The 26808-nt window shown below is 41.5% G+C and overlaps 2 protein-coding genes across 7 annotated transcripts in view; one reads left to right on the forward strand and one right to left on the reverse strand.

The window, feature by feature from the left end:
* Window positions 1-5110: 5110 nt before the first annotated feature.
* On the reverse strand, window positions 5111-9286 carry LOC124145623 (FK506-binding protein-like). 2 transcript variants are annotated; one of them, XM_048388899.1, is made up of 3 exons: window positions 9203-9286; window positions 6682-7785; window positions 5111-6599 (listed from the first exon to the last, which is right to left on the reverse strand). In XM_048388899.1, the coding sequence occupies exons 2-3, from the start codon at window positions 7762-7764 to the stop codon at window positions 6555-6557; spliced, it is 1128 nt and encodes a 375-aa protein (XP_048244856.1). In that variant the 5' UTR covers window positions 7765-7785; window positions 9203-9286; the 3' UTR covers window positions 5111-6554. The 2 variants fall into 2 exon arrangements, with proteins under 2 accessions (XP_048244856.1, XP_048244855.1); XM_048388898.1 differs by having other exon boundaries at window positions 5111-7785.
* A 234-nt stretch (window positions 9287-9520) lies between these two features.
* LOC124145620 (golgin subfamily A member 1-like) overlaps window positions 9521-26808 on the forward strand; it is a 36853-nt gene continuing 19565 nt past the window's right edge. For 2 of the 5 annotated variants that reach the window (XM_046515459.2, XM_046515464.2), the window contains exons 1-13: window positions 9521-9794; window positions 12405-12543; window positions 13512-13618; window positions 15125-15209; window positions 16032-16106; window positions 17639-17736; window positions 18033-18065; window positions 18263-18391; window positions 18946-19094; window positions 19629-19740; window positions 20927-21022; window positions 21473-21601; window positions 21990-22085. In XM_046515459.2, coding sequence (XP_046371415.2) covers window positions 12426-12543; window positions 13512-13618; window positions 15125-15209; window positions 16032-16106; window positions 17639-17736; window positions 18033-18065; window positions 18263-18391; window positions 18946-19094; window positions 19629-19740; window positions 20927-21022; window positions 21473-21601; window positions 21990-22085 — 1227 coding nt within the window. In that variant the 5' untranslated portion in view covers window positions 9521-9794; window positions 12405-12425. The remainder of the gene's footprint in view (window positions 9795-12404; window positions 12544-13511; window positions 13619-15124; window positions 15210-16031; window positions 16107-17638; window positions 17737-18032; window positions 18066-18262; window positions 18392-18945; window positions 19095-19628; window positions 19741-20926; window positions 21023-21472; window positions 21602-21989; window positions 22086-26808) is intronic. The other 3 variants (XM_046515460.2, XM_046515462.2, XM_046515463.2) reach the window with 3 other exon arrangements.

Genomic DNA, 26808 nt, shown 5'->3' on the forward strand with positions numbered 1-26808 from the left:
TAGAAAAGGTCTTCAGCAACCCATGCTTGTCAAAAGAGGCGACTAACGGGATCGGGTGGTCAGGCTTCTCGACTTGGTTGAAGCATGTCATCGTATCCCAATTGATTCTCATGATGTCAATCACTGGAATGTCTGGTCCAGACTTAATTATTTACAGACCGCCATCATATAGCTGGAATATTGCTGATTGCGGTGTTACACAACAAACAAACATACCACAATGATGAAGCCACTGCAACAGTTTGGGAAGGTAGAATGCCTTCCAGCTACCGGTTCTTGGCATGGAAGCCCATCTTATCCTTCACTCAACTGATGAAGACAAACCAGGTGAATACAGGTGATAATTTATTAGTTAAAACAGAAAAACAATTATAAATTTTTTTTCAAAAATGGTTAAAGTCAGAGGATGTGAGCAGTATTTGTTGTTTCACGATTGTCACTGGATGGGTGCGGGGCGGTCGGGTAGCCTAGTGGTTAAAACGTTAGTCCGTAATGCCGAAGACCCAGGTTCGATTCCCGACATGGACACAATGTGTGAAGCCCATTTCTGGTATTCCCTGCCGTGATATTGCTGGAATATTGCTAAAAGCGGCGTAAAACCATACTCACTCACTGGATGGGTGCACAGAGAGTTGGAGGGAATGGGTTACATTCCAGTTATGTCAGGGCGACCTGGCGACCCACCAAGGCAAAACTAGTGAGCAACAATATTATGACAGATAGTAAGCCAGGCCATTCCACTACAATAGGGGTTAGATAACCAACAAGACCTACTCAGTAGATTGGAGACAATAAGGAGGGAGTGAGTTGGGTTGAATGTCACTTTTAACAGTACAGTGATTCCTGGATATACCGCTGTCATGGGGGTCCAAGATCCCGATCCCACGTTCTAGGAAAGAGCGTTGTACAGATATTCATTGCTGATGGTCACACTACGTAATGTTGGTAGTGAATAGAACAGTGGCGCAGTTATTTCACAGTGGCATGCGACCTGTAGATCTATGTAATACTGATTGTGGATGATGATTCAAAATGCGTGCGTATAAAAATAAAAATGCTTCTTAGGGTACCAACAGGACTACGGAACCTGTGGTCAGTCACATGATGTATTGTTTAATGACAAAACCTATCTAAACCTCTATGGTTATACTTCAAGTCACTAATATTCCCATTTCTTTCTGACAATGCACCCATTCCTTCTGACTTTTATATGTTTGAATAAAGATAAAACTTCATGGAGAAAACTTCAGTGTATGCAAGACCAGATTATTTTATACGAGTATCTAATACATTTTACCAGGGCTACGGTCAAACTTTTCCCAATCGGACAGTTTGTACCCATCTCTTGAGATCTACAGTGGATACCCGGGTAGGGTCGGGTAGTAGGGGGTTGGGTACCAAGGTAGTAAATTTGGACTCATCCCAGCCCTAGAATCCACATGGAGTGAATGCTTCCGACTGTCATAGGCCATAATCAGGAGCGATACAGACTTTCAACCAAGGCCAGATTTAAGGCAAGCAACTGCAATTACCGTATTCGACGTAATAAGCGCCCAAGGCGCTCTCAAAATGAGAAAGAGGGGTAAATTTTGTGGTTTAGGCTTACAGCCTGAAATGATACAAAAGAAAAGTCTGTGCGTATTAGACACGCCAGATATATTTTTCCAGAATTTAATTAAGGGTGCATATAACACACGAAGGGTGCTAATTGGGATTGTTCACTAGCCAATATATAAGCAAATATCGCCGTGGGCGCTTATTAGAGCGGGGTGCTTATTACGTCAAATACGGTAAGTTATATAGGATGTGGATTTACTATTGACATAAATATGGGGGAGATCAAGCTCATTTAAATTAGATCTTTTGCACCGATACAATATCTCTGCGTGATGATGTGCTAAACCCTCCATAGGAAGTCGCGTCAGGTGAACTTTCTGATCAGCCAATCACAATCAAGGCCGCTAAATTCTTGGAATGAGTGAGTGAAACGTTCAGAGCAGCATTTCCAAGTTTGTGTATGGAAATGAGGTGTCACTGGACGAAATGAAATGGACCCAAGTTACAGAGGTGTCACTGGACTAAATAAAACGGACCCGAGTTACAGAGGTGTCACTGGACTAAATGAAACGGACCCGAGTTACAGAGGTGTCACTAAGGGAAAAAACAGACCTGGAGTTAAAGAGGTTAATAAGGTTTAACAGTTGTGGATTAACCAGACCTTGAGTTAAAGAGGTTGATAAAGTTTGAATGTTGTGGATTGAACAGACCTAGAGTTAAAGAGGTTAATATTGTTTCACTGAAGTGGATTAACCAGACCTGGAGTTAAAGAGGTTAATAAAGTTTCACTGGTGTAGATTAACCAGACCTGGAGTTAAAGAGGTTAATAAAGTTTCACTGGTGTAGATTAACCAGACCTGGAGTTAAAGAGGTTAATAAAGTTTCACTGGTGTGGATAAACCAGACCTGGAGTTAAAGAGGTTAATATTGTTTCACTGGTGTGGATTAACCAGACCTGGAGTTAAAGAGGTTAATAAAGTTTCACTGGTGTGGATTAACCAGACCTTGAGTTAAAGAGGTTGATAAAGTTTGAATGTTGTGGATTGAACAGACCTAGAGTTAAAGAGGTTAATATTGTTTCACTCAAGTGGATTAACCAGACCTGGAGTTAAAGAGGTTGATAAAGTTTGAATGTTGTGGATTGAACAGACCTAGAGTTAAAGAGGTTAATATTGTTTCACTCATGTGGATTAACCAGACCTGGAGTTAGAGAGGTTAATAAAGTTTCACTGGTGTGGATTAACCAGGCCTAGAGTTAAAGAGGTTAATATTGTTTCCCTCAAGTGGATTAACCAGACCTGGAGTTAAAGAGGTTAATAAAGTATCACTGTAGCGGATTAACCAGGCCTAGAGTTGGAAAGGTTTCACTGTAGTGAATTAATAGACGAGGCCACAGGTAGGCAGCAACGCATGACATCATTGCACCATGTAAACACAAACAACAAACAATATCTGTCACATTAATTAATCACAACATGCTTCCCAGACCAGTTCAACCTTAAACTATGCTATAACAATATTTATTCCAGTGGGCATAACAAACACAGTATCAGTAAACACTGCTTAATGATCAATTCTACCACGCAGTCCTTCGTGGTCACAAGAAGATCGTCAAGGTACCCACCATGTATTATGTTAAGTAGTATGCAAACAATTGCATTTCAATTCTAAAATCAGGCTTGGTCAGTTGTTGACATTACACTTACATCAGGAAGAGAATTTATGGATTTCAACTTCTTTATTATGAGGAACACATGGTTTCGGAGTATATGCTTACTCCTTCATCAGGTGAATGAATGCTATGAGGCAGAGAGCATGTATGTACAGGTAAGAACAACAAAAGTAATAACTTGAGATAACAAAAGGTGGAAACTTAACGGACTAAGCATATACTCCAAAACGTTGTATTCCTCATAATAAAGAAGTTGACATCCATAAATTCTCTTCCTTTGGCTATAAAAAGTAACCAGACTATTTTTCTTTTTAGCCTTATGTGTATCACTTCCTAATGCCTTTTAAAGACTTTATTACACTTACTGTAAACTACATTCATCACTAACACACTTATAACGAATTGACCTATATAACAAACCTATTTCACAGTCCACTTGCTGTATATATGCTGTATATATGCTTATAACGAACTACGGTTATTACAAACTAAAATTAGTGGGCCCTTTGAATTCGTTCTAGTTGGTTGGTTGGTTGGTTTAACGTCGCACTCAGCAATATTCCAGCCATATGACAGTTGTCTGTAAATAATTGAATCTGGACCAGACAATCCAGTTGTTAATATCATGAGCATCGATCCACGCAATTGGGATCGATGACATGCATCAACCAAGTCAACGAGCCTGACCACCCGATCCTGTTAGTCGCCTCTTATGACAAAAATAAAGTTTGTTTTAACCGTAGTTTACTGTACTTTAAAAAGAAAACCTTTGTGATGTAGAGTGTTAATATTCATAATTGTTTTGTTTTTTTCTGAATATTATGGCCACATATAAAAGTTGAGTTAGGTCCTGGGAATCAAAACTAGCATCAGTTCTCAACACTAGAATGTGCTGGCAGTTACACTAAGCCGTCAATGGTTAACAGTTAAAGGTCAAGGCTTTACGTCTCACAAGTTCAGGGTCACCTCTTCATGATAATTTTTCCCGATGACAAAAGACTAAGAGGGCAGTGTTGTAGTTCTATCTTGTAATAGCTGCCTGCAATCAAGGTGACATGTTTTCAGTTTCATTTAATTTCTAAGGTCCACCGAGTCCTCACTTTGCTTTGCAAATAACAGTAATTTTCTTAGTGGTATGCAATTGTGCGCATCTCACAGGAAGTGCAAGTCAAAACATGGGGCAACAGCAATGGGCACCTTGCAGGTTGTCTGCTTACATTGTATGCTTTATTTCATCAAAACATCAGCTGTCCATGGTATAAGTTTGTATATTTCATTGTCAGGAATCTTAAGAAAATGTTTTTGGTGTATAACAACCTATATTTTGAGGTAAAACAGTAAGTCAAAATGTACTTCAGGGATTTCTCTTAAAAAATGTCCTAGAAAAACCTGGAAAACATAAATTTGTCCCAAAAATGTTCGTTGGACATGCTGGATGTCCTGACAAAAATATGTGTTTTAAAAACAATTAAATGGTTGGTTTCCTCCACAGAAAGAAAGGAATAGGACCTTATGATTAAACTTGATAAAAAAAAGTGTCTGACCATCAGCATGATTAGGATAACAGTCAGACAATGACCAGGGAACATACTGGTAAATCAGTCTAAAACCCTGTGTAACCATGTTAACACTAATGACTCAGATTATTCATACAAACTTAAGAGACATGAAATCACCAACATTTACAAAATGACAGGAAAACAAATCATAGGTTATGTCTTTGGCATAATGTAATAACAGACTTCTTTGTTTCTTTGTTTGTTGTTTAACGCCGCACTCAGCAATATTCCAGCTATATAGCGACGGTCTGTAAATAATCGAGTCTGGACAAGACAACCCAGTGATTGACATCATGAGCATCGATCTTCACAATTGGGATACGATGACATGCATCAACCAAGTCAGCGAGCCGGACAACCCAGCAAGCCTGACAACCCGATCCTTTTAGTTTCCTGACATGACAAGTATGGGTTGCTGAAGATCAATTCTAACCCGGATCTTCACTGGAGGTTCAGTCCTTCAGTCAGGGTATCTCAGTTCATCATGTGTGGTGTGACCTTCACTGTTCCACTTGTGAAACATACGCGACTCAAAGTATGATACTTCATTCCAAACACAGCCAAATAATACATCACACTAGGGTCGGCTGGGTAACCATAGTCTAAAACAGATATTGTCACCAGTTATGTTTGCCTTTAGGTAGCCAAGTGGTGAGCAGGAGATAAATTCAGGTCACCAATCATAGATGTAAGTAGCATTTGGCCACCAAAAATGGTCGTTTCTTAGAGCCAAGTCAAGTCAGGAGAGTTTCTGCTCGACCCTCTACTGTAGCACATACAAGTCAGGAGAACATCTTGCTACGTCCTGAAGCCATCTTGCTGTCCACCTGTCTTTGCTCGACCCTCTACTGTAGCACAGACAAGTCAGGAGAACATCTTGCTACGTCCTGAAGCCATCTTGCTGTCCACCTGTCTTTGCTCGACCCTCTACTGTAGCACAGACAAGTCAGGAGAACATCTTGCTAAGTCCTGAAGCCATCTTGCTGTCCACCTGTCTTTGCTCGACCCTCTACTGTAGCACATACAAGTCAGGAGAACATCTTGCTACGTCCTGAAGCCATCTTGCTGTCCACCTGTCTTTGCTTGACCCTCAACTGTAACACAGCCAAGTCAGGAGAACATCTTGCTAAGTCCTGAAGCCATCTTTCTGTCCACCTGTCTCTGCTCGACCCTCTACTGTAGCACAGACAAGTCAGGAGAACATCTTGCTACGTCCTGAAGCCATCTTGCTGTCCACCTGTCTCTGCTCGACCCTCTACTGTAGCACAGACAAGTCAGGAGAACATCTTGCTAACTCCTGAAGCCATCTTGCTGTCCACCTGTCTTTGCTCGACCCTCAACTGTAGCACAGACAAGTCAGGAGAACATCTTGCTAAGTCCTGAAGCCATCTTGCTGTGCACCTGTCTTTGCTCAACCCTCAACTGTAACACAGCCAAGTCAGGAGAACATCTTGCGAAGTCCTGAAGCCATCTTGCTGTCCACCTGTCTTTGCTCGACCCTCTACTGTAGCACAGAAAGTCAGGAGAACATCTTGCTACGTCCTGAAGCCATCTTGCTGTCCACCTGTCTTTGACCCTTAACTGTAACACATCCAAGTGAGGAGTGAGTATGGTTTTACGCCTCTCTTAGCAATATTCCAGCAATATCATGGTGGGGACACCAGAAATTGGCTTCACAGCCAAGTCAGGAGAACATCTTGCTAAGTCCTGAAGCCCTCGTGCTGTCCACCTGTCTCTGCTCGACCCTCAACTGTAACACAGCCAAGTCAGGAGAACATCTTGCTAAGTCCTGAAGCCATCTTGCTGTCCACCTGTCTTTGCTCCACCCTCAAATGTAACACAGCCAAGTCAGGAGAACATCTTGCTAAGTCCTGAAGCCATCTTGCTGTCCACCTGTCTTTGTTTGACCTGCAGCTGGCCTAGTAGCTGTAGCACAGCCTTGTTCTGGGGTTCAAGAGAGGCCACCATCTCCAGGTCTGATCTCGCTGAATCTGTGTCGTTAAAGAAAAGATAAGCTTGTCCTCGGCGATACAGTGCCTTAACATTCTTCGGTTCAATTTCTATAGCCTTAGAGCAATTCTGTACAACCTCACTGAACATATTCAACTTCATCTGACAAGCAGCTAAGTTGGAGTAACACTGACATTTTAACTTGCAGTATGTTTCGAGCAGGTGCTCTGGAATACAGTCTTGTGGATGGCAACACACGAGATATTTCAACGCTTTGCTAAATCTCCTGAAGGCAAACTCTATGTTCCCGAGCTGAAATAACACAGTTCCCTTCTCTTTGTGATGAGCAGCACGGCTGATCTTTTCTTCTGGAAGCAGTTGCCATGACAACACAGACTCTTGAAACGACATCAAATGGATTCTAAAAGAACATGTATCACAGACACCAGTTTGGTCATTGAGTGAGTTGATTTGTATCTGAATATCACACACCTCCCCTTCTTTCATTGTCTGTAGGCAGAGGTCGAGCTGTCGAGCGATATCAGTATCCCCCTCACCCACCATTATCACAATGTTATCCCCTATGCCATACCCAAGTTGTTCAGTTGTTAATATACATGAATTCAAAACTACAATATTAACATTGCAAAGAGTTCCATCTTTTGGCACCAGCAGACCAGTTCCAGGAGACAGGATTAGTTTGGAGAATGTTTGGTAGTTCCTGACTGTTCCTGGCAGACACACGGCAGGGGGGACAGCACTGAAGCCGTTGACATCATTATGGCTGTTGTCCGGATGAAGCACACTGCTGCCATTACCATTAACACATCCACCATCACTGGCTTCCGACATGTCTCTGTTTTCTGTTGCCATGGCCACGGAAATGCCATCTTTTGGTAAGAAGCCAGTAAGGGGAGAAGCTAGGTCACAGTCTGGGTAGGTGGGAACATCTGTTGCCATGGATTCCTCTGCCATCTCACCATCCATGAATTGACATGGATCTTCCTCCTCTGCATCTACATCCATCGTGTCGAGTCACTCCTCAACCTGCCACAACGACATGGAAACTCATTTTACAACTTGATACAATGGATTCTTGTCTTACAGATTTAACATGTTTAATGTGCATACATTCTTACAGGCATGATAGGAAGTAAAGTTGGTTGGTTGTTTTGTTGTTTCACGCCGCACTCAGCAATATTCCAATTATATGACGGCGGTCTGTAAATAATCGAGTCTTGACCAGACAATCCAGTGATTGACATCATGAGCATCGATCCATGCTCTTGGGATCGATGACATGCATCAACCAAGTCAGCAAGCCTGACCACGCGATCCCGTTAGTCGCCTTTTACGACAAGCAAAGTCACCTTTTACAGCAAGCATAGGTTGCTTGTTTTACGCTGCACTCAGCAATATTCCAGCTATATGACGGCAGTCTGTAAATAATCGAGTCTGGACCAGACAATCCAGTGATTAATTGGTATAAGATGACATGCATCAACCAAGTCAGCGAATCTGACCACCCGATCACGTAAGTTGCCTCTTACGACAAACAACATGGTGTTGTTTCCATTGGGTGCAGATGATGAAGGTAATCTTACTTATTTTCATTAGTCGCGCCGAGTAAAAGCCGGGCCTCGCGCTCAGTTTGACAAGGGAGAGAACTCCATCATATAGCTGTACAGGGAAAAATTTGGTATGGAGGTCCGAATTGGACTAAAACTGGACATAATTCTACCTACCACTAAGTATGGCCCTTGTGATCTCCTAATAGATACTGGCCACATAGCAGGGAAAATGTGCAGATGACGTTAGTCCCGTTAAGTTATTAGTCACCATGAATATGCAGATGATCTAGTTCAGGTCGATAGAAAGGTTACTTCGGAAACTGCAGGTTATATCGTAGTCCATTGATATATGGGGGTAAGGCAATATTAAAAAGATGCCGGAAGGAAGTATCAATGCGTTAATAAAATAAATCCTTACTTACAGCAGACGGTACATTCCGATGAAATTGAAATTGTTTACTAAGCGAGCACTTGCTGGTCACTGATTTTCATTAATAGACAGCCGCTAAGTGTCCAGGGTGAACTACCGGAAATCACAAAGGCGATGAATGCCGCGATACTATGAATGCAGTATATAGATTGTTCATGACCCATGTGTACTACTCATTTCATACATGGGTAAAAAAACAACATACTTTTACTTGTATACAGCAACAAATGAGTGAAGAAGGGACGCAACTGATTGAACAAATTTGGCAAACTAGATACATACAAGCTGCGTTACTGACTGAGGTCATCAGGAGTGAAACAAACAGCTCATATCTGGGCCAGCTGATAATCCGGGTGGACTATGACCAGTGTCCAACATAAATAATGAAAGCAAGAAGCTATTATTAAGCGATGCAGAACAGGTGCGGAGAGAAGGTGACATATGAATCATGACAAAATCTTACGCAAACAATCCAAACAATAGAGTATTTTATCATTGACTGGCAACAAATATTTGTTTGGAAACCTCTCAGAACCGGTGATCTCCCTTGTTTGTTTAAAAGATGAAACGTGTTTCAAACGAAACATGAAGACTATTAATTCAAAAGATTCCTTTTCTGATATGTTGTTCATTTCAATCATTTCAGCTTTTATAATACAATATTTGAACTATATAAAGACTGATGAAGTATGTTTCATCCACAAATGTCACCTTTGGTTCACATTATTATTACCGTATTTCGGAAATGTTTACCTATTCAACAAAGATGAAATCATTTCCGGTTATCTGTCATGGCCGACTTGTTGAAGTTCCTGCCAGGCTGGCCAGATTTTTGAGGAATATGTCACAGTTAGGATTAATTCTTTGAAGTGTTATTCACATTTAGTTGCAAAAAAAATACAGAGTGTGTATATATTGTTGACTCGATCCAACACAAAATCTATGATCAACAGGCGTCTTGCAAACTAGGCAAACCGGTAGATTCTTCGGTGGAACAAGGAACGCCATCGCATTTGATGTAGTCTATATGTCTCTGTCATTCATCTAAGAATCAGGTACTTATTTATATAAGCATTATCTGTGTATATGTAATATTTTATCATTGATTCAATTCTATGTTTTTCGGAGTTATTCCATTTAATTTAATTACACCTCTTGCTTCATCAACATGATCAATATTCTTGCAATTGATAGGCCTAGTTTAATGTGTTAGCGTTCATTACCAGGGAAACTTACCTCAACTATATTGGCAGTCCTCGCAAGTTTGATTTAAGTTAATTAAAAAATAGTGGCAACAATGCAGTTTACCGGGCACAGCCCGAGCTCCACCATCCGCTCAATTACCTCGCTATAGCGTTACCATGGCTCATGCTCCAGTGACCCTCGCTTCATGATCTAATGTCCATTTTCTGTCCTTAGGGTTAGCTTGCTTAGGGCAAGGGTTAGCAGTAAATTCATATTTTTCAAGCGTTAATCAAGTTTATCTGATTGGTTGGTCATGTTGACAAAAACATTGGCGGGTGTGGTTTCAAGAAAAGATGAATTGGAGAGCAGACCGTGACATCACACATATGGGCAATTCATTGTTTACTTAATCACTCATGCTTGTTAATGGGGTGCTAATGACCCGTTAAACGAGCACTGATTACAGGTGATAGCGCTTGTGGTCCAGTGGTAGAGCTGATGAGCCGGCAAAGCCGTTTGAGCCCCCACAGCGCTCATTGGATCTGAAAAAGTGTGCCCGGTAAAGTGCACTACTCCCAAAATAGTGCTCATTTACCTCTTCTTTAACTCTCAATAAACTTAATTAACTCACATATGCACAGATGTTAACAATCATGTGCACGAGAGGTAGTCATATCTTCTCTCAAAACTCAAACTAAAAAAAGACATACATATTTACCTTTGGAACAAGGTAAAATGTGCCCCGAGCAAAGTACAGTTATGATGAACTCTAAGGGACCACTGATTTTAGTTTGTTATAACCGCACAATAAACAGCATTTCAACTGTCAGACATAAATATTTTCCTCACTCTAGTTGTCACATTGTATAGACAAATATATCCACTTCAAAAGAAATGTGTACTCCCCTATGGAGGAATAAAAGCATATATAGCTTAATCACTGGTTTATTAGTGTTAATTAAGGGTGTAATTTACTGTAAATTGAGGACAAGTTGTGTCACTTGCCTTCAATTGTTTGTTGCCACCTTGAACAGATGTGCAAGGCCACGGAGGTTTTGACACTTGAACAGCTCAGAGATTTACAGTTCGTTAAAAACATAAACATTGTCATTGACAGAATACACACTGTACCATAAAGAGAGTTTAATATTACTTTATCCATTATTTCCCTATAGGCATGTTTATATATCCATCAAGTTTATATGATAAAATATACAGCAAATATCCGGGACAATAAACAAAACAGTTCGTTATATCTGTCAGTTTGTTGTAAGCGTGTTGATTATAAACGTAGTTGACTATGGCACATTATTGCTGTGCCAAGTAAAGTGCAGTCATTTTGAGTATTTCTTTCTGGATTATGGGGATTAAATGATGTAATTTATCTTAAATGTTATCCTGAGTCCTCATTAAGGAGCACCAGATTCTGGCTTCTTCCCCAATATCTGAGAAGGGCCTCCTCATTTTGCCACCACCTATTGTTAAGACTACTGTCTGATACTGTCTACTAATTTGCTGGCTTACATAATTGAGTGTGAGGAGAGACCGGGCTACTGTCTGGAAGGACAGTTTAATTCGACTTTGAGGCAAAAGCCTCACATTTCTGAACGATGATTGTTTACTGCAGACTATGTTTCTTTATGTCAAAAGGCACATATTAATTTCTTCAACCGAGATAAATTCTAATCTGCTGCAGAATGTAACAGCTAGCCATGGTAATGCATGGTTTAAAATGTATAGAAATTCTCTTCCCTAATGACTGGCACACCCTTCCATAGTCCAACATATGCATGGTCTATATGCTAAAACAGTATACATATGTTTGTGAGTGTCTGTCAGTTTTAGAAATATTCAGTATGATCCTGCATATGAAGCCCCCACCGTAAACACTTACAATGTAACTATTAAATTGTATTTCTCATATATCTCCTGATTAAGGTCTAACTTGGGCCTTGATAGTTACTGTCAGTCTAGTCATCCTGGTGACAGTTATAATGGTTCCATAGCTAGTCAATGGTCACTGAGGAAGTGGGATGGCCTTGTGCTTAAGGTATCTTAAACTAATATAGTTTACATTATTATATTATGTCAGCTTGACCCCTCTGACCAGGAAAATTAACACGCTACAAGAATCTATATTGTCTCAAGCCTTTGCAAGACCCTTAAAAAACAATATCTTCTCTGACAGAAGTAAATTCTTGATCATTATACTGTAAAATATTCACCCTGCTTTTGAAACATGCTTGAAACAAAATCAGCATTTATTTCATGTACTTTTGTCCAACTGATCCAAAGAGCATAAAGCCAAATTTATATTCAGGATACTGTGTTAAACAAATGTATATTATTTTAACCTACCCAAGTTAACTTGTTGGGAAAACCTCTATAAACCAGACAATGAAAGAGTGTGTTTTAATGATGCTAAACTTATTTGCTGATATTACTGAAATGAAATGTTGTTTTCCTTTCCTTACTTTCAGAAGGACAGATAAGACACCAGAATGTTTGCAAAGTTGAAGAAAAAGATCAAGGATGAAAGCGGAAGTGTTGTGGACGGAGATAAAACCTTCCTGCCACCACCCTTTCCAGGACATGCCAGTCCAATAAGGCGAAGTTCATGTAAGTTATTCATTCTTGCCAAAAAGTAACCATGGCAACGTGTTGCAGTAAAACTACATATCCTATTGATGACTGATCTATAACCAAAACTTCTTACATTTTAATGCAAGTTGTTTCTTTTCAAATTCATATGGTTTGTACCCTTTCTTGTTTGAGATGAATCAATTATTAAGTTGTTTTTCCTCCCCCAAGCAGGTTATTGTTCCCTTTTGTTAAGTTTCATCGGGATCGGATGGTCGGGTTCACTGACTTGGTTGATGCATGTCATTGCAGAGCTCCAGATAAGCTACGTATCTGCGTAAAATACGCATCAGAAATGCAGAAATACGCAGTAAAATAAAATCCAAGCGTATCAGATACACAACGAACATTACAGTTACGCTACAAAAATAAAACTTGTGCGTATCATGAAAATATTGTGAAGTAACCCTGTGTATTCGATGAGCAAATCAGCAACTTATTTTGAAATTATAAACGGACATTCCGTCAACCTTGCCAAACTCCATGATCACAGTTACATCATGATCATTTGCCATCACACTTTCTTGTGGAAGTATCGTGGTATTTTTGAGTCCTATAAAGCTCTCGAACCCACACGACGCCAGTTTGCAGGGACTAGATGAATAATGTTTTTAAATATTTAACTTAAATACCCACATGTGTAAAAACTAGTGGGTAACAGAAATTTGAATACCCAGATACAATTACTGATACCCAATGATTTTAAAATGCATGGGTAAAATACCCACAACACCAAAAGCTTATCTGGAGCTCTGTCATTGTATCCCAATTGTGTAGATCGATGCTCATGAAGTCAATCACTGTATTGTCTGGTCTTGATCCCTGTCATATAGCTGGAATATTGCTAGGTACAGCGTTAAACAACAAACAAACAAGCTTCATCGTGCAACCTTTGACATGAGTGTGCTGTTCTGGAAATGACATGATTTGACTTATCTCCCCTTCAGCCACGGCGACCTTGACCCAGAGTTTCAACAGGGATCCCTTCATGTCCGGAGACTCTGGAATGAGTGGAGCTGCATCCCCTGCCAGTCAGTCCAGCGAAGACTGTCCGGTAGGAAATACACTGTTAACTTACTTCAGTGGTTTCAGTATGACGAGGGTGTTTGAGGTTGTCTGCTGTAGTGTGCAAATCAGGGGACCCCCTATGTCTTTACTATCTGACATTATGGCTCTGACAAGGTAGTCTCTCATTCAGATCCTGGACATACACTGTCCAAAAACTATAAGCCAAGTCTACCATACTATGTCAAGTTGAAATCTCTTCAGTATCTGAAAAGGAGATATCTCTGGGCTCTTTTGTGTGAGGGGCGGTCGGGTAGCCTAGTGGTTAAAGCGTTCGCTCGTCATGCCGAAAACCTGGGTTCAATTCCCGATATGGGTACAATGTGTGAAGCCCATTTCTGGTGTCCCCCGCCGTGATATTGCTGGAATATTGCTAAAAGCGGCGTAAAACTGTACTCACTCACTCACTCTTTTGTGAGACATACAGGGTTTAAAGCGACGCAGAAATGTGTGTCCAGTAAGCACAAATGTATAGAATGGATGCAGAAAGAAATATATATTGCATCTCAAGGGATGCACAATAATATTAACTGGACTAAATTCTTGACAACAAATATAAAGTTTCTGTAATTAAAGTAATTATTGAATCTTACACAACAGCATGCGTCACCATTTCATTACTTTACAGGACCCTCATATATCTGATAAGGACACTTGAAATTAGTAACTGGGGTTTCCCTGGACCCCAAGTACATATTAAAAGACAAATTTAACAGTGTCATTGCAGACACTTAATGACTGTGTATTTATGCTTGAGGTCAAACACCAGTGGTGATGAGGATAATTTCTGTGTGTAGGGGAGGCTATTGAGTAGGCTGTTGTCATGGTGACAAGTTCCATGGGTCTGCTTCAGATGCCAGACTTGTCGCGGGAGGAGGTGGTGATGATACTTTCTGTGTGTCGGGGGAGGTTATTGAGTAGGCTGTTGTCATGGTGACATATTCCATGGGTCTGCTTCAGATGCCAGACTTGTCGCTGGAGGAGGTGTTGATGATACTTTCTGTGTGTCGGGGGAGGTTATTGAGTAGGCTGTTGTCATGGTGACATATTCCATGGGTCTGCTTCAGATGCCAGACTTGTCGCTGGAGGAGGTGTTGATGATACTTTCTGTGTGTCGGGGGAGGTTATTGAGTAGGCTGTTGTCATGGTGACATATTCCATGGGTCTGCTTCAGATGCCAGACTTGTCGCTGGAGGAGGTGTTGATGATACTTTCTGTGTGTCGGGGGAGGTTATTGAGTAGGCTGTTGTCATGGTGACATATTCCATGGGTCTGCTTCAGATGCCAGACTTGTCGCTGGAGGAGGTGTTGATGATACTTTCTGTGTGTCGGGGGAGGTTATTGAGTAGGCTGTTGTCATGGTGACATATTCCATGGGTCTGCTTCAGATGCCAGACTTGTCGCTGGAGGAGGTGTTGATGATACTTTCTGTGTGTCGGGGGAGGTTATTGAGTAGGCTGTTGTCATGGTGACATATTCCATGGGTCTGCTTCAGATGCCAGACTCGTCACGGGAGGAGGTGGTGATGATGCTGTTGAAGCGGACGGAGCAGTGCAAGAAGATGGAGTCTAAGATCAGTGGTCAGTAGGAGAAGTTGCACATTTTACACATATCACTTAGCATTATTAATCAGTAGACGTGCATTTTATCAGATAGCTGTCTACCTTTTTTGTTTGATGCTGCTAATATAGGTCTCATTGGTTACCCCCATAGGCAGCACATTTCAATCAACATATGGTATTTTTCTCAACCCTGTCAGTATAATTTGTCTGAGTGGGATATCCATGAATCTCTAACTGTGATACTGGCACAAATCCGGACAAGTACAAGTCACCACATACACACATGCATGCATGTCACTATGTATGTGAAGTAATCATGGAGCGTGACCTTAAACCCCATTTCACCTCACCTCACCTCACCTCACCTCACCTCACCTCACTGCACCTCACTGAACATTACCTCACCCCACCTCACCTCACCTCACCTCACCTCACCTCACATCAGACTCGATTATTTACAGACCGCCATCATGTAGCTGGAATATTGCTGAGTGCTGCCTTAAACAACAAACAAACAAAAATAACCGAGTTCCTAAAAAACATATGTGGACTAGTGCAAATATCACCAGTGTATTGTTGGCGCCATCCGGTCTGCATTGTTGAATTTATTCGAATGTTACTGTGACGTAAGATCAGAATGACATCACACTGGAAATACTCCCTAGACCAAGTAATAAACAATAAACGTAAGTGCCACCATGTTCAGAGTACTCGCAGTTCTCCCAACAGTTGGGGTGGAGTCTGTTCATCATTTCGGACCAGTTTTCTGGACACCCATACAGAACAGTCCTTCATCACCATGTAGACAGATATGTAACCATGGTAACTGTATCCTCACAGAGTATGCAGCCCTCATTAAGGAGAAGAACAAGGCCATCGACCGGCTGGAGACTGAAGCGGAGAAACAGCAGGAAGGTAATGTCTGCCCCACAGTTAACTCTGCAGGCTGTCAGGTGGTACCTTCTGTCACAGGTCTCCTTTGGTGAAGCTTTGGATTCATGACCCGCAAAGATCCGGGTGAGAGTAGGCCTTCAGCAACCCATGCTTGCTGTAAAAGGCGACTAACAGGATCGGGTGTTCAGGCTCACTGACCTGGTTGATGCATGTCGTCAGATCCCAATTGCATGGATCAATGCTCATGATGTCAATCACTGGATTGTGTGGTCCACACTCGATGATTTACAGACCTTTGTCATATAGTTGTAATTTTGAAGCAGGATTGTGCAGTGTTAAACAAAAAACAAATAATTCACAGGTTGAAAATATGATTTTCTTTATATTATATTTTGGCCATGTCCCAAAATTGTGTGTCAGAGGTTTCCTTTTTACGTTCTGAGTGATGCTCCACGACATGCCCCGCGACATGCTCCGTGACATGCCCCGTGACATGCCCCGCGACATGCTCCGTGACATGCTCCGCGACATGCTCCGTGACATGCTCCGCGACATGCTCCGTGACATGCTCCGCGACATGCTCCGTGACATGCCCCGTGACATGCTCCGTGACATGCTCCGCGACATGCTCCGCGACATGCTCCGTGACATGCTCCACGACATGCTCCGTGACATGCTCCGCGACATGCTCTGCGACATGCTCCGTGACATGCTCCAGGACATGCTCCAGGACATGCTCCAGGACATGCTCCACGACATGCTCCGCGACATGCTCCGCAACATGCTCCATGACATGTTCCGTGACATGCTTTGTGACATGCTCCGCGACATGCTCCGTGACATGCTCCGCGACATGCTCCAGGACATGCTCCAGGACATGCTCCAGGACATGCTCCGTGACATGCTCTGTGACATGCTCCGCAACATGCTCCATGACATGTTCCGTGACATGCTTTGTGACATGCTCCGTGACATGCTCCGCGACATGCAAGGGACATGTTTCAAATTCAGCATCAGGGAAACACAGTGGTTTAGTCAGAGCTAAGAATTAAGATAAGCCATTAGTAGGACACTTAGTATTATTGTGCATAACTACCCAATGTAACCTGCAGACACATGTGTCTTTAGGATCTTTTTCTCGTCGTTTATGGACTCGACGGCAGAGAATAATTCAAAGATGTGCAACATCCTGCTTGCTGTAACTTAGATATGTACAGGTATCACTGTTATGAGGTTCTGAGACATATGACTCACTCAAGGCAGCATACAAACACATGCTAATTAGACATGATTAGAAGTTACCTGAAACAGCATAAAGTAGAATTATTTTCAAAAAGTCTACTCATTGGTTTGCAAAACCCAATAGACTCGACCCAAGAGAGTGAAAATATATTGAACACCCACTGAAAGCTATCAATACCCAATGGTTGAAAACAATGTCTGGAGCCCTTTTGTCTTTGCATTATCTGACTTACCTCCCCTGCCAATATGCTGCGTTCAGTGTCATGTGTTACCCTGTCCTTGCATCTTCATCTATATTTCTCCTGTGACAGTGACCAATCAGAAGCTAGATGAGCAGAGCCAGGAACTTAAGGCCAAGTTTGCTGAGTTTGTTGAGGCCCACAAAAAGGAGCTGGCCGAGAAAGACGAGGTCAGTGTGGAGTTATCTCCCCTTGTGATGGCCACACGTCAACATTGTCTCTCGTATCTTAGTGAGATTGTAACAAAACAATAAAGTGTTTCCCCAGACATTATTCAGGCAAACTGTAATTGGGAAATTCTTTCGAATAAATTACAGAATGCATTTATTCTTCTCGTTATGGTATAACCATTGAGAGTGTTTGCAATAAGACATTTCTTATCATAGAATATTTTCACAACTGATTTATGCTGTATGTAACCATGGTAATCTTTAATTAATAACACACCAAGTGTTTTTTTTTACAGGAAATGAAAGAAAAAATTAATGCCTTAAATAAGGTATGTCTAATTTAACTATTTAACGTATTTGAAAAAATCCCCCATGTTTAGACAGGATACAGGAAATAGTGCAGAATGTCATAGCCCAGATAACCCAGTTATGTTTTGTTGTAAAGTTGGTATGTCAGAAATATGGAGAATGTTGTCTGATGTTGTATGCCACATGAATTAACTGTGTGTGTTGATGGGTATTACAGAGGAACACAGAGCTGGCAGCCAACCTTAAGCAAGAGGAAGATTACAAACACCGGCTGTTTCAGCGGGAGGAAGAACAGGATGAGGTGCAAGGTCTCACCACCCAGGAACTGGCCAAAGTCAAACACATGGTAGGTGTCCAAGACTCGCCACCCAGGAACTGGCCAAAGTCAAACACATGGAAGGTGTCCGAGACTCACCACCCAGGAACTGGCCAAAGTCAAACACATGGTAGGTGTCCGAGACTCACCACCCAGGAACTGGCCAAACTCAAACACATGGCATGTGTCAAAAACTCGCCACTCAGGAACTGGCCAAAGTCAAACACATGGTAGGTGTCTGTGACTCACTGTCTAGGAACTGGCCGAAGTCAAAGACATGGTAGGTGTCCAAGACTCGCCACCCAGGAACTGGCCAAAGTCAAACACATTGAAGGTGTCTGAAACTCGCCACCCAGGAACTGGCCAAAGTCAAACACATGGTAGGTGTCCAAAACTCGTCACCCAGGAACTGGCCAAAGTCAAACACATGGTAGGTGTCCAAAACTTTTACCTATGATCTGTCAATATGTTTTTGTATATGTTTGAAAGCTGAATGTGCTCTGTATTAAGACGGATGACGTGTTGTGTATTTGAACATATGACTTGTTGTTCTGAGAACAGATAGTGAGCTTTTGATGTTGCAGCTGCTGATCACGCAGGAGGATTTGTCCCAGTGTCGAGGCGAACTGACGTCAATCACAGACAAACATCGAGAAACGGAGAAATCTCTCAATGAAGCTCAGAATCAACTCACAAACCTTAAAACTAAAATGGAGGATCTGGAGAAAGAGAAGTGAGTTGTTGCCTGCTTCTCCATGGCTCATCACCTTGAGTTTTCAGTGTATGATGTCTCCATTCTATTTTGATGAACACCCTAGATCCATTTGGCACCATAGCTTCGTCTTGGGACGTCATCATCTCCTTCTCGAACCTGAACTTGAAACGAACAACCAGTCAAGCTCTTCTTACATTTTGTTAAAGCAGAAGACTTCATGCATGATCGTTTAGGTGCAAAATATGTTCTCCTTGTGGGGGATTTTGAAACCTTTTATCAACAAATGTTTATTTTTTCACAAATATCCTGATATTATTGTGTCCTTGATGTCTTTTGCAATGTGGGGGGAGTTCAACTCTGATGTTGTCTGCTTTGATATGGGTAGTATTGTTTGACACATACTCAGGGTAAATAACTTGCTACTTCACAGCACTTGTCCAAACAAGTATGATTAGGCATATTATTTATTGAGAGAAATTACTACATGCATTAAGGAGTTTACCGTGAATCCGTTTGTTTCCTTTCTCACTGTTTTCTGTCAATCTGCATCAGTACTCGTCTGACGGAAGTCAATGAGCAGCACATGAATGTGGTTGGTGTCATGACGACGGAGAAGGCCGTGTTTCAGAAGCGTCTGGATGAAGTGAACTCACAACTAACTGCGGTAGGTCAGTCTGTGCACGTGTGTAGCTGCAGCAGTGTATACACCATACATCTGTAGGTTTGGTGAATACATGAATATCTGTAGGGTTGGTGAATACATGAATATCTGTAGGGTTGGTGAATACATGAATATCTGTAGGTTTGGTGAATACATGAATATCTGTAGGGTTGGTGAATACATGAATATCTGTAGGGTTGGTGAATACATGAATATCTGTAGGTTTGGTGAATACATGAATATCTGTAGGGTTGGTGAATACATGAATATCTGTAGGATTGGTGAATACATGAATATCTGTAGGGTTGGTGAATACATGAATATCTGTAGGGTTGGTGAATACATGAATATCTGTAGGGTTGGTGAATACATGAATATCTGTAGGGTTGGTGAATACTTGAATATCTGTAGGGTTGGTGAATACATGTATATCTGTAGGTTTGGTGAATACATGAATATCTGTAGGGTTGGTGAATACATGAATATCTGTAGGTTTGGTGAATACATGAATATCTGTAGGGTTGGTGAATACATGAATATCTGTAGGGTTGGTGAATACATGAATATCTGTAGGTTTGGTGAATACATGAATATCTGTAGGTTTGGTGAATACATGAATATCTGTAGGGTTGGTGAATACATGAATATCTGTAGGGTTGGTGAATACATGAATATCTGTAGGGTTGGTGAATACATGAATATCTGTAGGTTTGGTGAATACATGAATATCTGTAGGTTTGGTGAATACATGAATATCTGTAGGGTTGGTGAATACATGAATATCTGTAGGTTTGGTGAATACATGAATATCTGTAGGGTTGGTGAATACATGAATATCTGTAGGTTTGGTGAATACATGAATATCTGTAGGGTTGGTGAATACATGAATATCTGTAGGGTTGGTGAATACATGAATATCTGTAGGGTTGGTGAATACATGAATATCTGTAGGGTTGGTAAATACTGCGAATGTATGTAGGGTTGGTAAATACATGAATATATGTAGGGTTGGTAAATACTGTGAATATATGTAGGGTTGGTAAATACTGTGAATATATGTAGGGTTGGTAAATACTGTGAATATATGTAGGGTTGGTAAATACTTAACTGCTTTTCCTGTCACTTGTGACTTTAATGATTTAATGACTTTGACTATCCACCTTGTTATTTCGGAACCTATTTATTACAGAAAATTAACCAGATGTCAAAACTGACTGCAGAATATTCCGAGCAGGAGAACGAGCACAAGGCTTTGCAAAGGAGCTCAGAAGTCCATAAGAACAAGGTGAGCTGGGTCTATGGAAGTTGTCTCCCTTCATTGCAAGGTGTTGTCTCCCTTCATTACAAGGTCTTGTCTCCCTTTGTTACAAGGTGTTGTCTCCCTTTGTTACAAGATGGGGCGGTCGGGTAGCCTAGTGGTTAAAGTGTTCGCTCGTCACGCCGAAGACCCGGGTTCTTCTTTTATTACAAGATGTTGTCTCCCTTTATTAGAAGGAGTTCTTCTTTGTGAACAATAGTTGACTTCTTCAGTTATCTGTTAACATATACTTAAATGCACTAAGGGCTAAAGGCAACCTCATACACAATAAAAACAATAAAATAACATACATGGTTCAGAGTGAAGCGTAACATATATGTCACAATGCCATGTCACCAGCCTATTATATATTTTTATTTTGTGTGAAAATTTATGTGAAATTTACCCATTCCATGGTATGATGTTTTTTGTGTATAGACCAGCAAGCTTATCTCTGAGAAGGATGACCACATTGAACAGCTACAGGAACGCATCAAGATGCTGGAACAGCGGTCACATGACCACACACTGTCGGGGGACGACAGGGTCAAGGCCATTGAAGTAGAGGTAGTTTTAATTTAAACATTTGTTGACAATATAATAGCCTTGACCATATGATAATCTCAACAATTAGGGGCACATGTGTCCCTGTTTCTAAGCTGCCACAAGTTGCAAAGCAGAGTTGCTCCCCTTAGTCATGCCAGAATCCGATAATCCCAGATTTGTGGTGATTATTCTTGGTTTGTATGCAGCAAACTCATATTGGGGTAAATGCCTAGCTGTAGGACCTGCATCACTTTGGGCTTGCCCCCCACACAACGCTGACATCCCATGATAGGACTGAAATACTGTTTAACTCACTGAACAATCACGTGTTGATCTCTCAGTTGTTCAGGCAACTGGATATTCCAAATTCAAAAGACCATATACAAAATTAATTTCAATTTGTTTGCAGCGTGACAGTTTGGAGCACAAGCTGACCGAGAGTCGTCAACAGCTGACCGACATCAAGTCAACGTGGAGTGACAAGATCACACATCTGGAGGAACAGGTGAGTCTTACCTGGGCATCACCACAGGTGGGAGCATCATCATCATCACTTACAACACTGATCTGGCTGTTGGAGCATCAGCACACACGTGACTAACACTCCAGAAGTATGGCAGGGAATGAGTATTTGGTGGTCACAATGCCTGCTCAGGTGGTCGGGGAAGATCAGCAGGTGCTTGTTCACTAGTCATTCTTCATACACAACAGGTGCTTGTTCACTAGTCATTCTTCATACACAACAGGTGCTTGTTCACTAGTCATTCTTCATACACAACAGGTGCTTGTTCTCTAGTACGTTCTTCATACACAACAGGTGCTTTTTCTCTAGTACGTTCTTCATACACAACAGGTGCTTGTTCTTTAGTACGTTCTTCATACACAACAGGTGCTTGGTCTCTAGTATGTTCTTCATACACAACAGGTGCTTGTTCTTTAGTACGTTCTTCATACACAACAGGTGCTTGTTCTCTAGTACGTTCTTCATACACAACAGGTGCTTGTTCTCTAGTACGTTCTTCATACACAACAGGTGCTTTTTCTCTAGTACGTTCTTCATACACAACAGGTGCTTTTTCTCTAGTATGTTCTTCATACACAACAGGTGCTTGTTCTTTAGTAAGTTCTTCATACACAACAGGTGCTTGTTCTCTAGTACGTTCTTCATACACAACAGGTGCTTGTTCTCTAGTACGTTCTTCATACACAACAGGTGCTTTTTCTCTAGTACGTTCTTCATACACAACAGGTGCTTTTTCTCTAGTATGTTCTTCATACACAACAGGTGCTTGTTCTTTAGTAAGTTCTTCATACACAACAGGTGCTTGTTCTCTAGTACGTTCTTCATACACAACAGGTGCTTGTTCTCTAGTACGTTCTTCATACACAACAGGTGCTTGTTCACTAGTCATTCTTCATACACAACAGGTGCTTGTTCTCTAGTACGTTCTTCATACACAACAGGTGCTTGTTCTCTAGTACGTTCTTCATACACAACAGGTGCTTTTTCTCTAGTACGTTCTTCATACACAACAGGTGCTTGTTCTCTAGTATGTTCTTCATACACAACAGGTGCTTGTTCTCTAGTATGTTCTTCATACACAACAGGTGCTTGTTCTTTAGTACGTTCTTCATACACAACAGGTGCTTGTTCTCTAGTACGTTCTTCATACACAACAGGTGCTTGTTCTCTAGTACGTTCTTCATACACAACAGGTGCTTGTTCTCTAGTATGTTCTTCATACACAACAGGTGCTTTTTCTCTAGTATGTTCTTCATACACAACAGGTGCTTGTTCTCTAGTACGTTCTTCATACACAACAGGTGCTTTTTCTCTAGTACGTTCTTCATACACAACAGGTGCTTGTTCTCTAGTACGTTCTTCATACACAACAGGTGCTTTTTCTCTAGTACGTTCTTCATACACAACAGGTGCTTGTTCTCTAGTACGTTCTTCATACACAACAGGTGCTTGTTCTCTAGTACGTTCTTCATACACAACAGGTGCTTGTTCTCTAGTACGTTCTTCATACACAACAGGTGCTTGTTCTCTAGTATGTTCTTCATACACAACAGGTGCTTGTTCTCTAGTACGTTCTTCATACACAACAGGTGCTTGTTCTCTAGTATGTTCTTCATACACAACAGGTGCTTGTTCTCTAGTACGTTCTTCATACACAACAGGTGCTTGTTCTCTAGTACGTTCTTCATACACAACAGGTGCTTGTTCTCTAGTACGTTCTTCATACACAACAGGTGCTTGTTCTCTAGTACGTTCTTCATACACAACAGGTGCTTGTTCTCTAGTATGTTCTTCATACACAACATGTGCTTGTTCTCTAGTATGTTCTTCATACAAAACAGGGGGCGGTCGGGTAGCCTAGTGGTTAAAGCGTTCGCTCGTCACGCCGAAAACCTGGGTTCGATTCCAGACATGGGTACAATGTGTGAAGCCCATTTCTGGTGTCCCTCGCCGTGATATTGCTGGAATATTGCTAAAAGCGGCGTAAAACCATACTCACTCACTCACTCACTCATACAAAACACGTGCTTGTTCACTGGTAAGAGTTTCATGCAATACAGGTGATTGGTCATTAACATGTGTTTGGAAACATGTGTTAGGTGTCACAGGGAATAGATTATTCTCCAGTGCTGTATTTCACCCAGGGGAGGTAACTAACAACTCACTTGTCCTATTATGATGTGACAAATATTTCACTGAATACTACATGTACTAGTTGGCCAATAACACTGGTAGCCATGGTAATTGATGGATGTCAGTCCAAGTCCAGCTTGCATGTGTCCCTGTGTGTGTTGCAGTAGTCTCACGTGTAGCATGTGCTGACAGTCCTCCACGTCCAACACTCCCCCCTCACCCTCCACGACATCCAGCTCCCATCTCAGCTACTCCAGAGATGTTGGTTAAAGTTCATCACCAGTCCTGATGATAACTTATATTTTGTACATTCAGATGTCACCCTAATCTCACCTTCAGAAGGTTTTCGTCTGAACGCTTTTGATTAAACATTTTAATTATTAAAGATAACGAACAATAAAAAATTCTTTGAACTTAAACAGTTTATTTCATTGTATCAGTATGATATTGTAATTGTACTTCCATGGTTCAATGATTGTTGTGAGGAGTGGTGCTGACAGGGGACTTGGAGGTGGCAGCTGCAGTTTAGCATTTTTCACCAGCTTTGTTAGTCCGCTTACATCATTTGTTGTTTGCTTATCTCCTTCATAATAAGTTAACCCCAAATGCTTTTTAACTTTGAATAACACCATTGTCATTTTGTTGTCTTCACCTTAAAAAAGCAGCATGATCAGTGTGAGTTTGTTTTCTTATAACAAGTAGTTGTGTTACAAGTAACATGCTGTATTTCTGTTTGCATTTAGTTGTGTGACATGCAGTATTTCTGTTTGCATATAGTTGTGTGACATGTAGTATTTCTGTTTGCATATAGTTGTGTGAATATAACTGCAGTTTGATGATTTTCCACTTTGTTGACATTCCTACGTAACACAGTTCACTGTCCTAGCACTAGCGAGGTTGTATGTTTCAGCATGATGTAACAACTTGTTTTGTTTTAAACATTTACGATTTTTGTTAAACTGCTAATAACTTGCATGACCCATCAATACGATCATTGTATCAAGTCCCTGTTCAACACCAGGTTGTCTGATTGCATAGTTGGTGTTCAACACGGGGTGGTCTCCTTGCACAATAGCGAGATGGTCTGCATCATTGCCATGTTTGGAACCAGGTGGGGGGATGGTCTGTTATGGCTGTAGTCGACACCAGGTGATCTGATTGTATAATGGCTATGTTGAACACCAGGTGGTGAGTTGGCTCTATCATTGCCATGTTTGACACCAGGTGGTGGGATGGTCTGTTATGGCTGTATTTGACACCAGGTGGTCTGATTGTATAATGGCTATGTTGAACACCAGGTGGTGAGTTGGCTCTATCATTGCCATCTTTGACACCAGGTGGTGGGATGGTCTGTTATGGCTGTAGTTGACACCAGGTGGTCTGATTGTGTAATGGCTATGTTGAACACCTGGTGGTGAGTTGGCTCTACATGGCCATGTTTGACACCAGGTGGTGGGATGGTCTGTTATGGCTGTATTGAAACCAGGTGATCTGATTGTATAATGGCTATGTTGAACACCTGGTGGTGAGTTGGCTCTATCATTGCCATGTTTGGAAACAGGTGGTGGGATGGTCTGTTATGGCTGTAGCTGACACCAGGTGGTCTGATTGTATAATGGCTATGTTGAACACCAGGTGGTGAGTTGGCTCTATCATGGCCATGTTTGACACCAGGTGAAGGGATGGTCTGTTATGGCTGTATTTGACACCAGGTGGTCTGATTGTGTAACGGCTATGTTGAACACCAGGTGGTGAGTTGGCTCTATCATTGCCATCTTTGACACCAGGTGGTGGGATGGTCTGTTATGGCTGTATTTGACACCAGGTGGTCTGATTGTATAATGGCTATGTTGAACACCTGGTGGTGAGTTGGCTCTATCATGGCCATGTTTGACACCAGGTGGTGGGATGGTCTGTTATGGCTGTATTTGACACCAGGTGGTCTGATTGTATAATGGCTATGTTGAACACCTGGTGGTGAGTTGGCTCTGTCATTGCCATGTTTGACACCAGGTGGTGGGATGGTCTGTTATGGCTGTAGTTGACACCAGGTGGTCTGATTGTGTAATGGCTATGTTGAACACCTGGTGGTGAGTTGGCTCTACATGGCCATGTTTGACACCAGGTGGTTAGATGTCCAAGGTTATTGGACATGCCAGGGGTTTATCTTGACCATCTTGGAGGCCGATATTTGACACAAGTGTCACTTACGTTCCAAAATTAGAATTAAGCAAGTCATGCTACTAAAGTTCCAGCTTGTATTTTGGCTTTGTAGAGGAGACTTGTATTTCACTGTCAACAGGACCAGTATAGGGGAAGAGGCTTCATTAGCTTAACATCATTGCATTGAATGCAATGTTAAAATACCTGCAGTCCAGGATAATGAGAGCTTGTAAAAAACAACTTGTTTTGTTTTAAACATTTACGATTTTTGTTAAACTGCTAATAACTTGCATGACCCATCAATACGATCATTGTAACAAGTCCCTGTTCAACACCAGGTTGTCTGATTGCATAATGGGTGTTCAACACCGGTTGGTCTGATTGCATAGTTGGTGTTCAACACCGGGTG

Source organism: Haliotis rufescens, unplaced genomic scaffold (genome assembly GCF_023055435.1).
Source record: "Haliotis rufescens isolate VD_foot unplaced genomic scaffold, xgHalRufe1.0.p SCAF_8, whole genome shotgun sequence".
NCBI classification, from domain to species: Eukaryota; Metazoa; Mollusca; class Gastropoda; order Lepetellida; family Haliotidae; genus Haliotis; species Haliotis rufescens.

Excerpts from the sequence above, each read along its gene's own strand:
- LOC124145623 (XM_048388899.1), bottom strand. The coding sequence starts at position 7,764 with ATGGATGTAGATGCAGAGGAGGAAGATCCATGTCAATTCATGGATGGT. Across the intron at positions 6,600-6,681 it reads TGCAGGTCAAACAAAGACAG|GTGGACAGCAAGATGGCTTC; the intron begins GTGGACAGCAAG and ends GAGCAAAGACAG.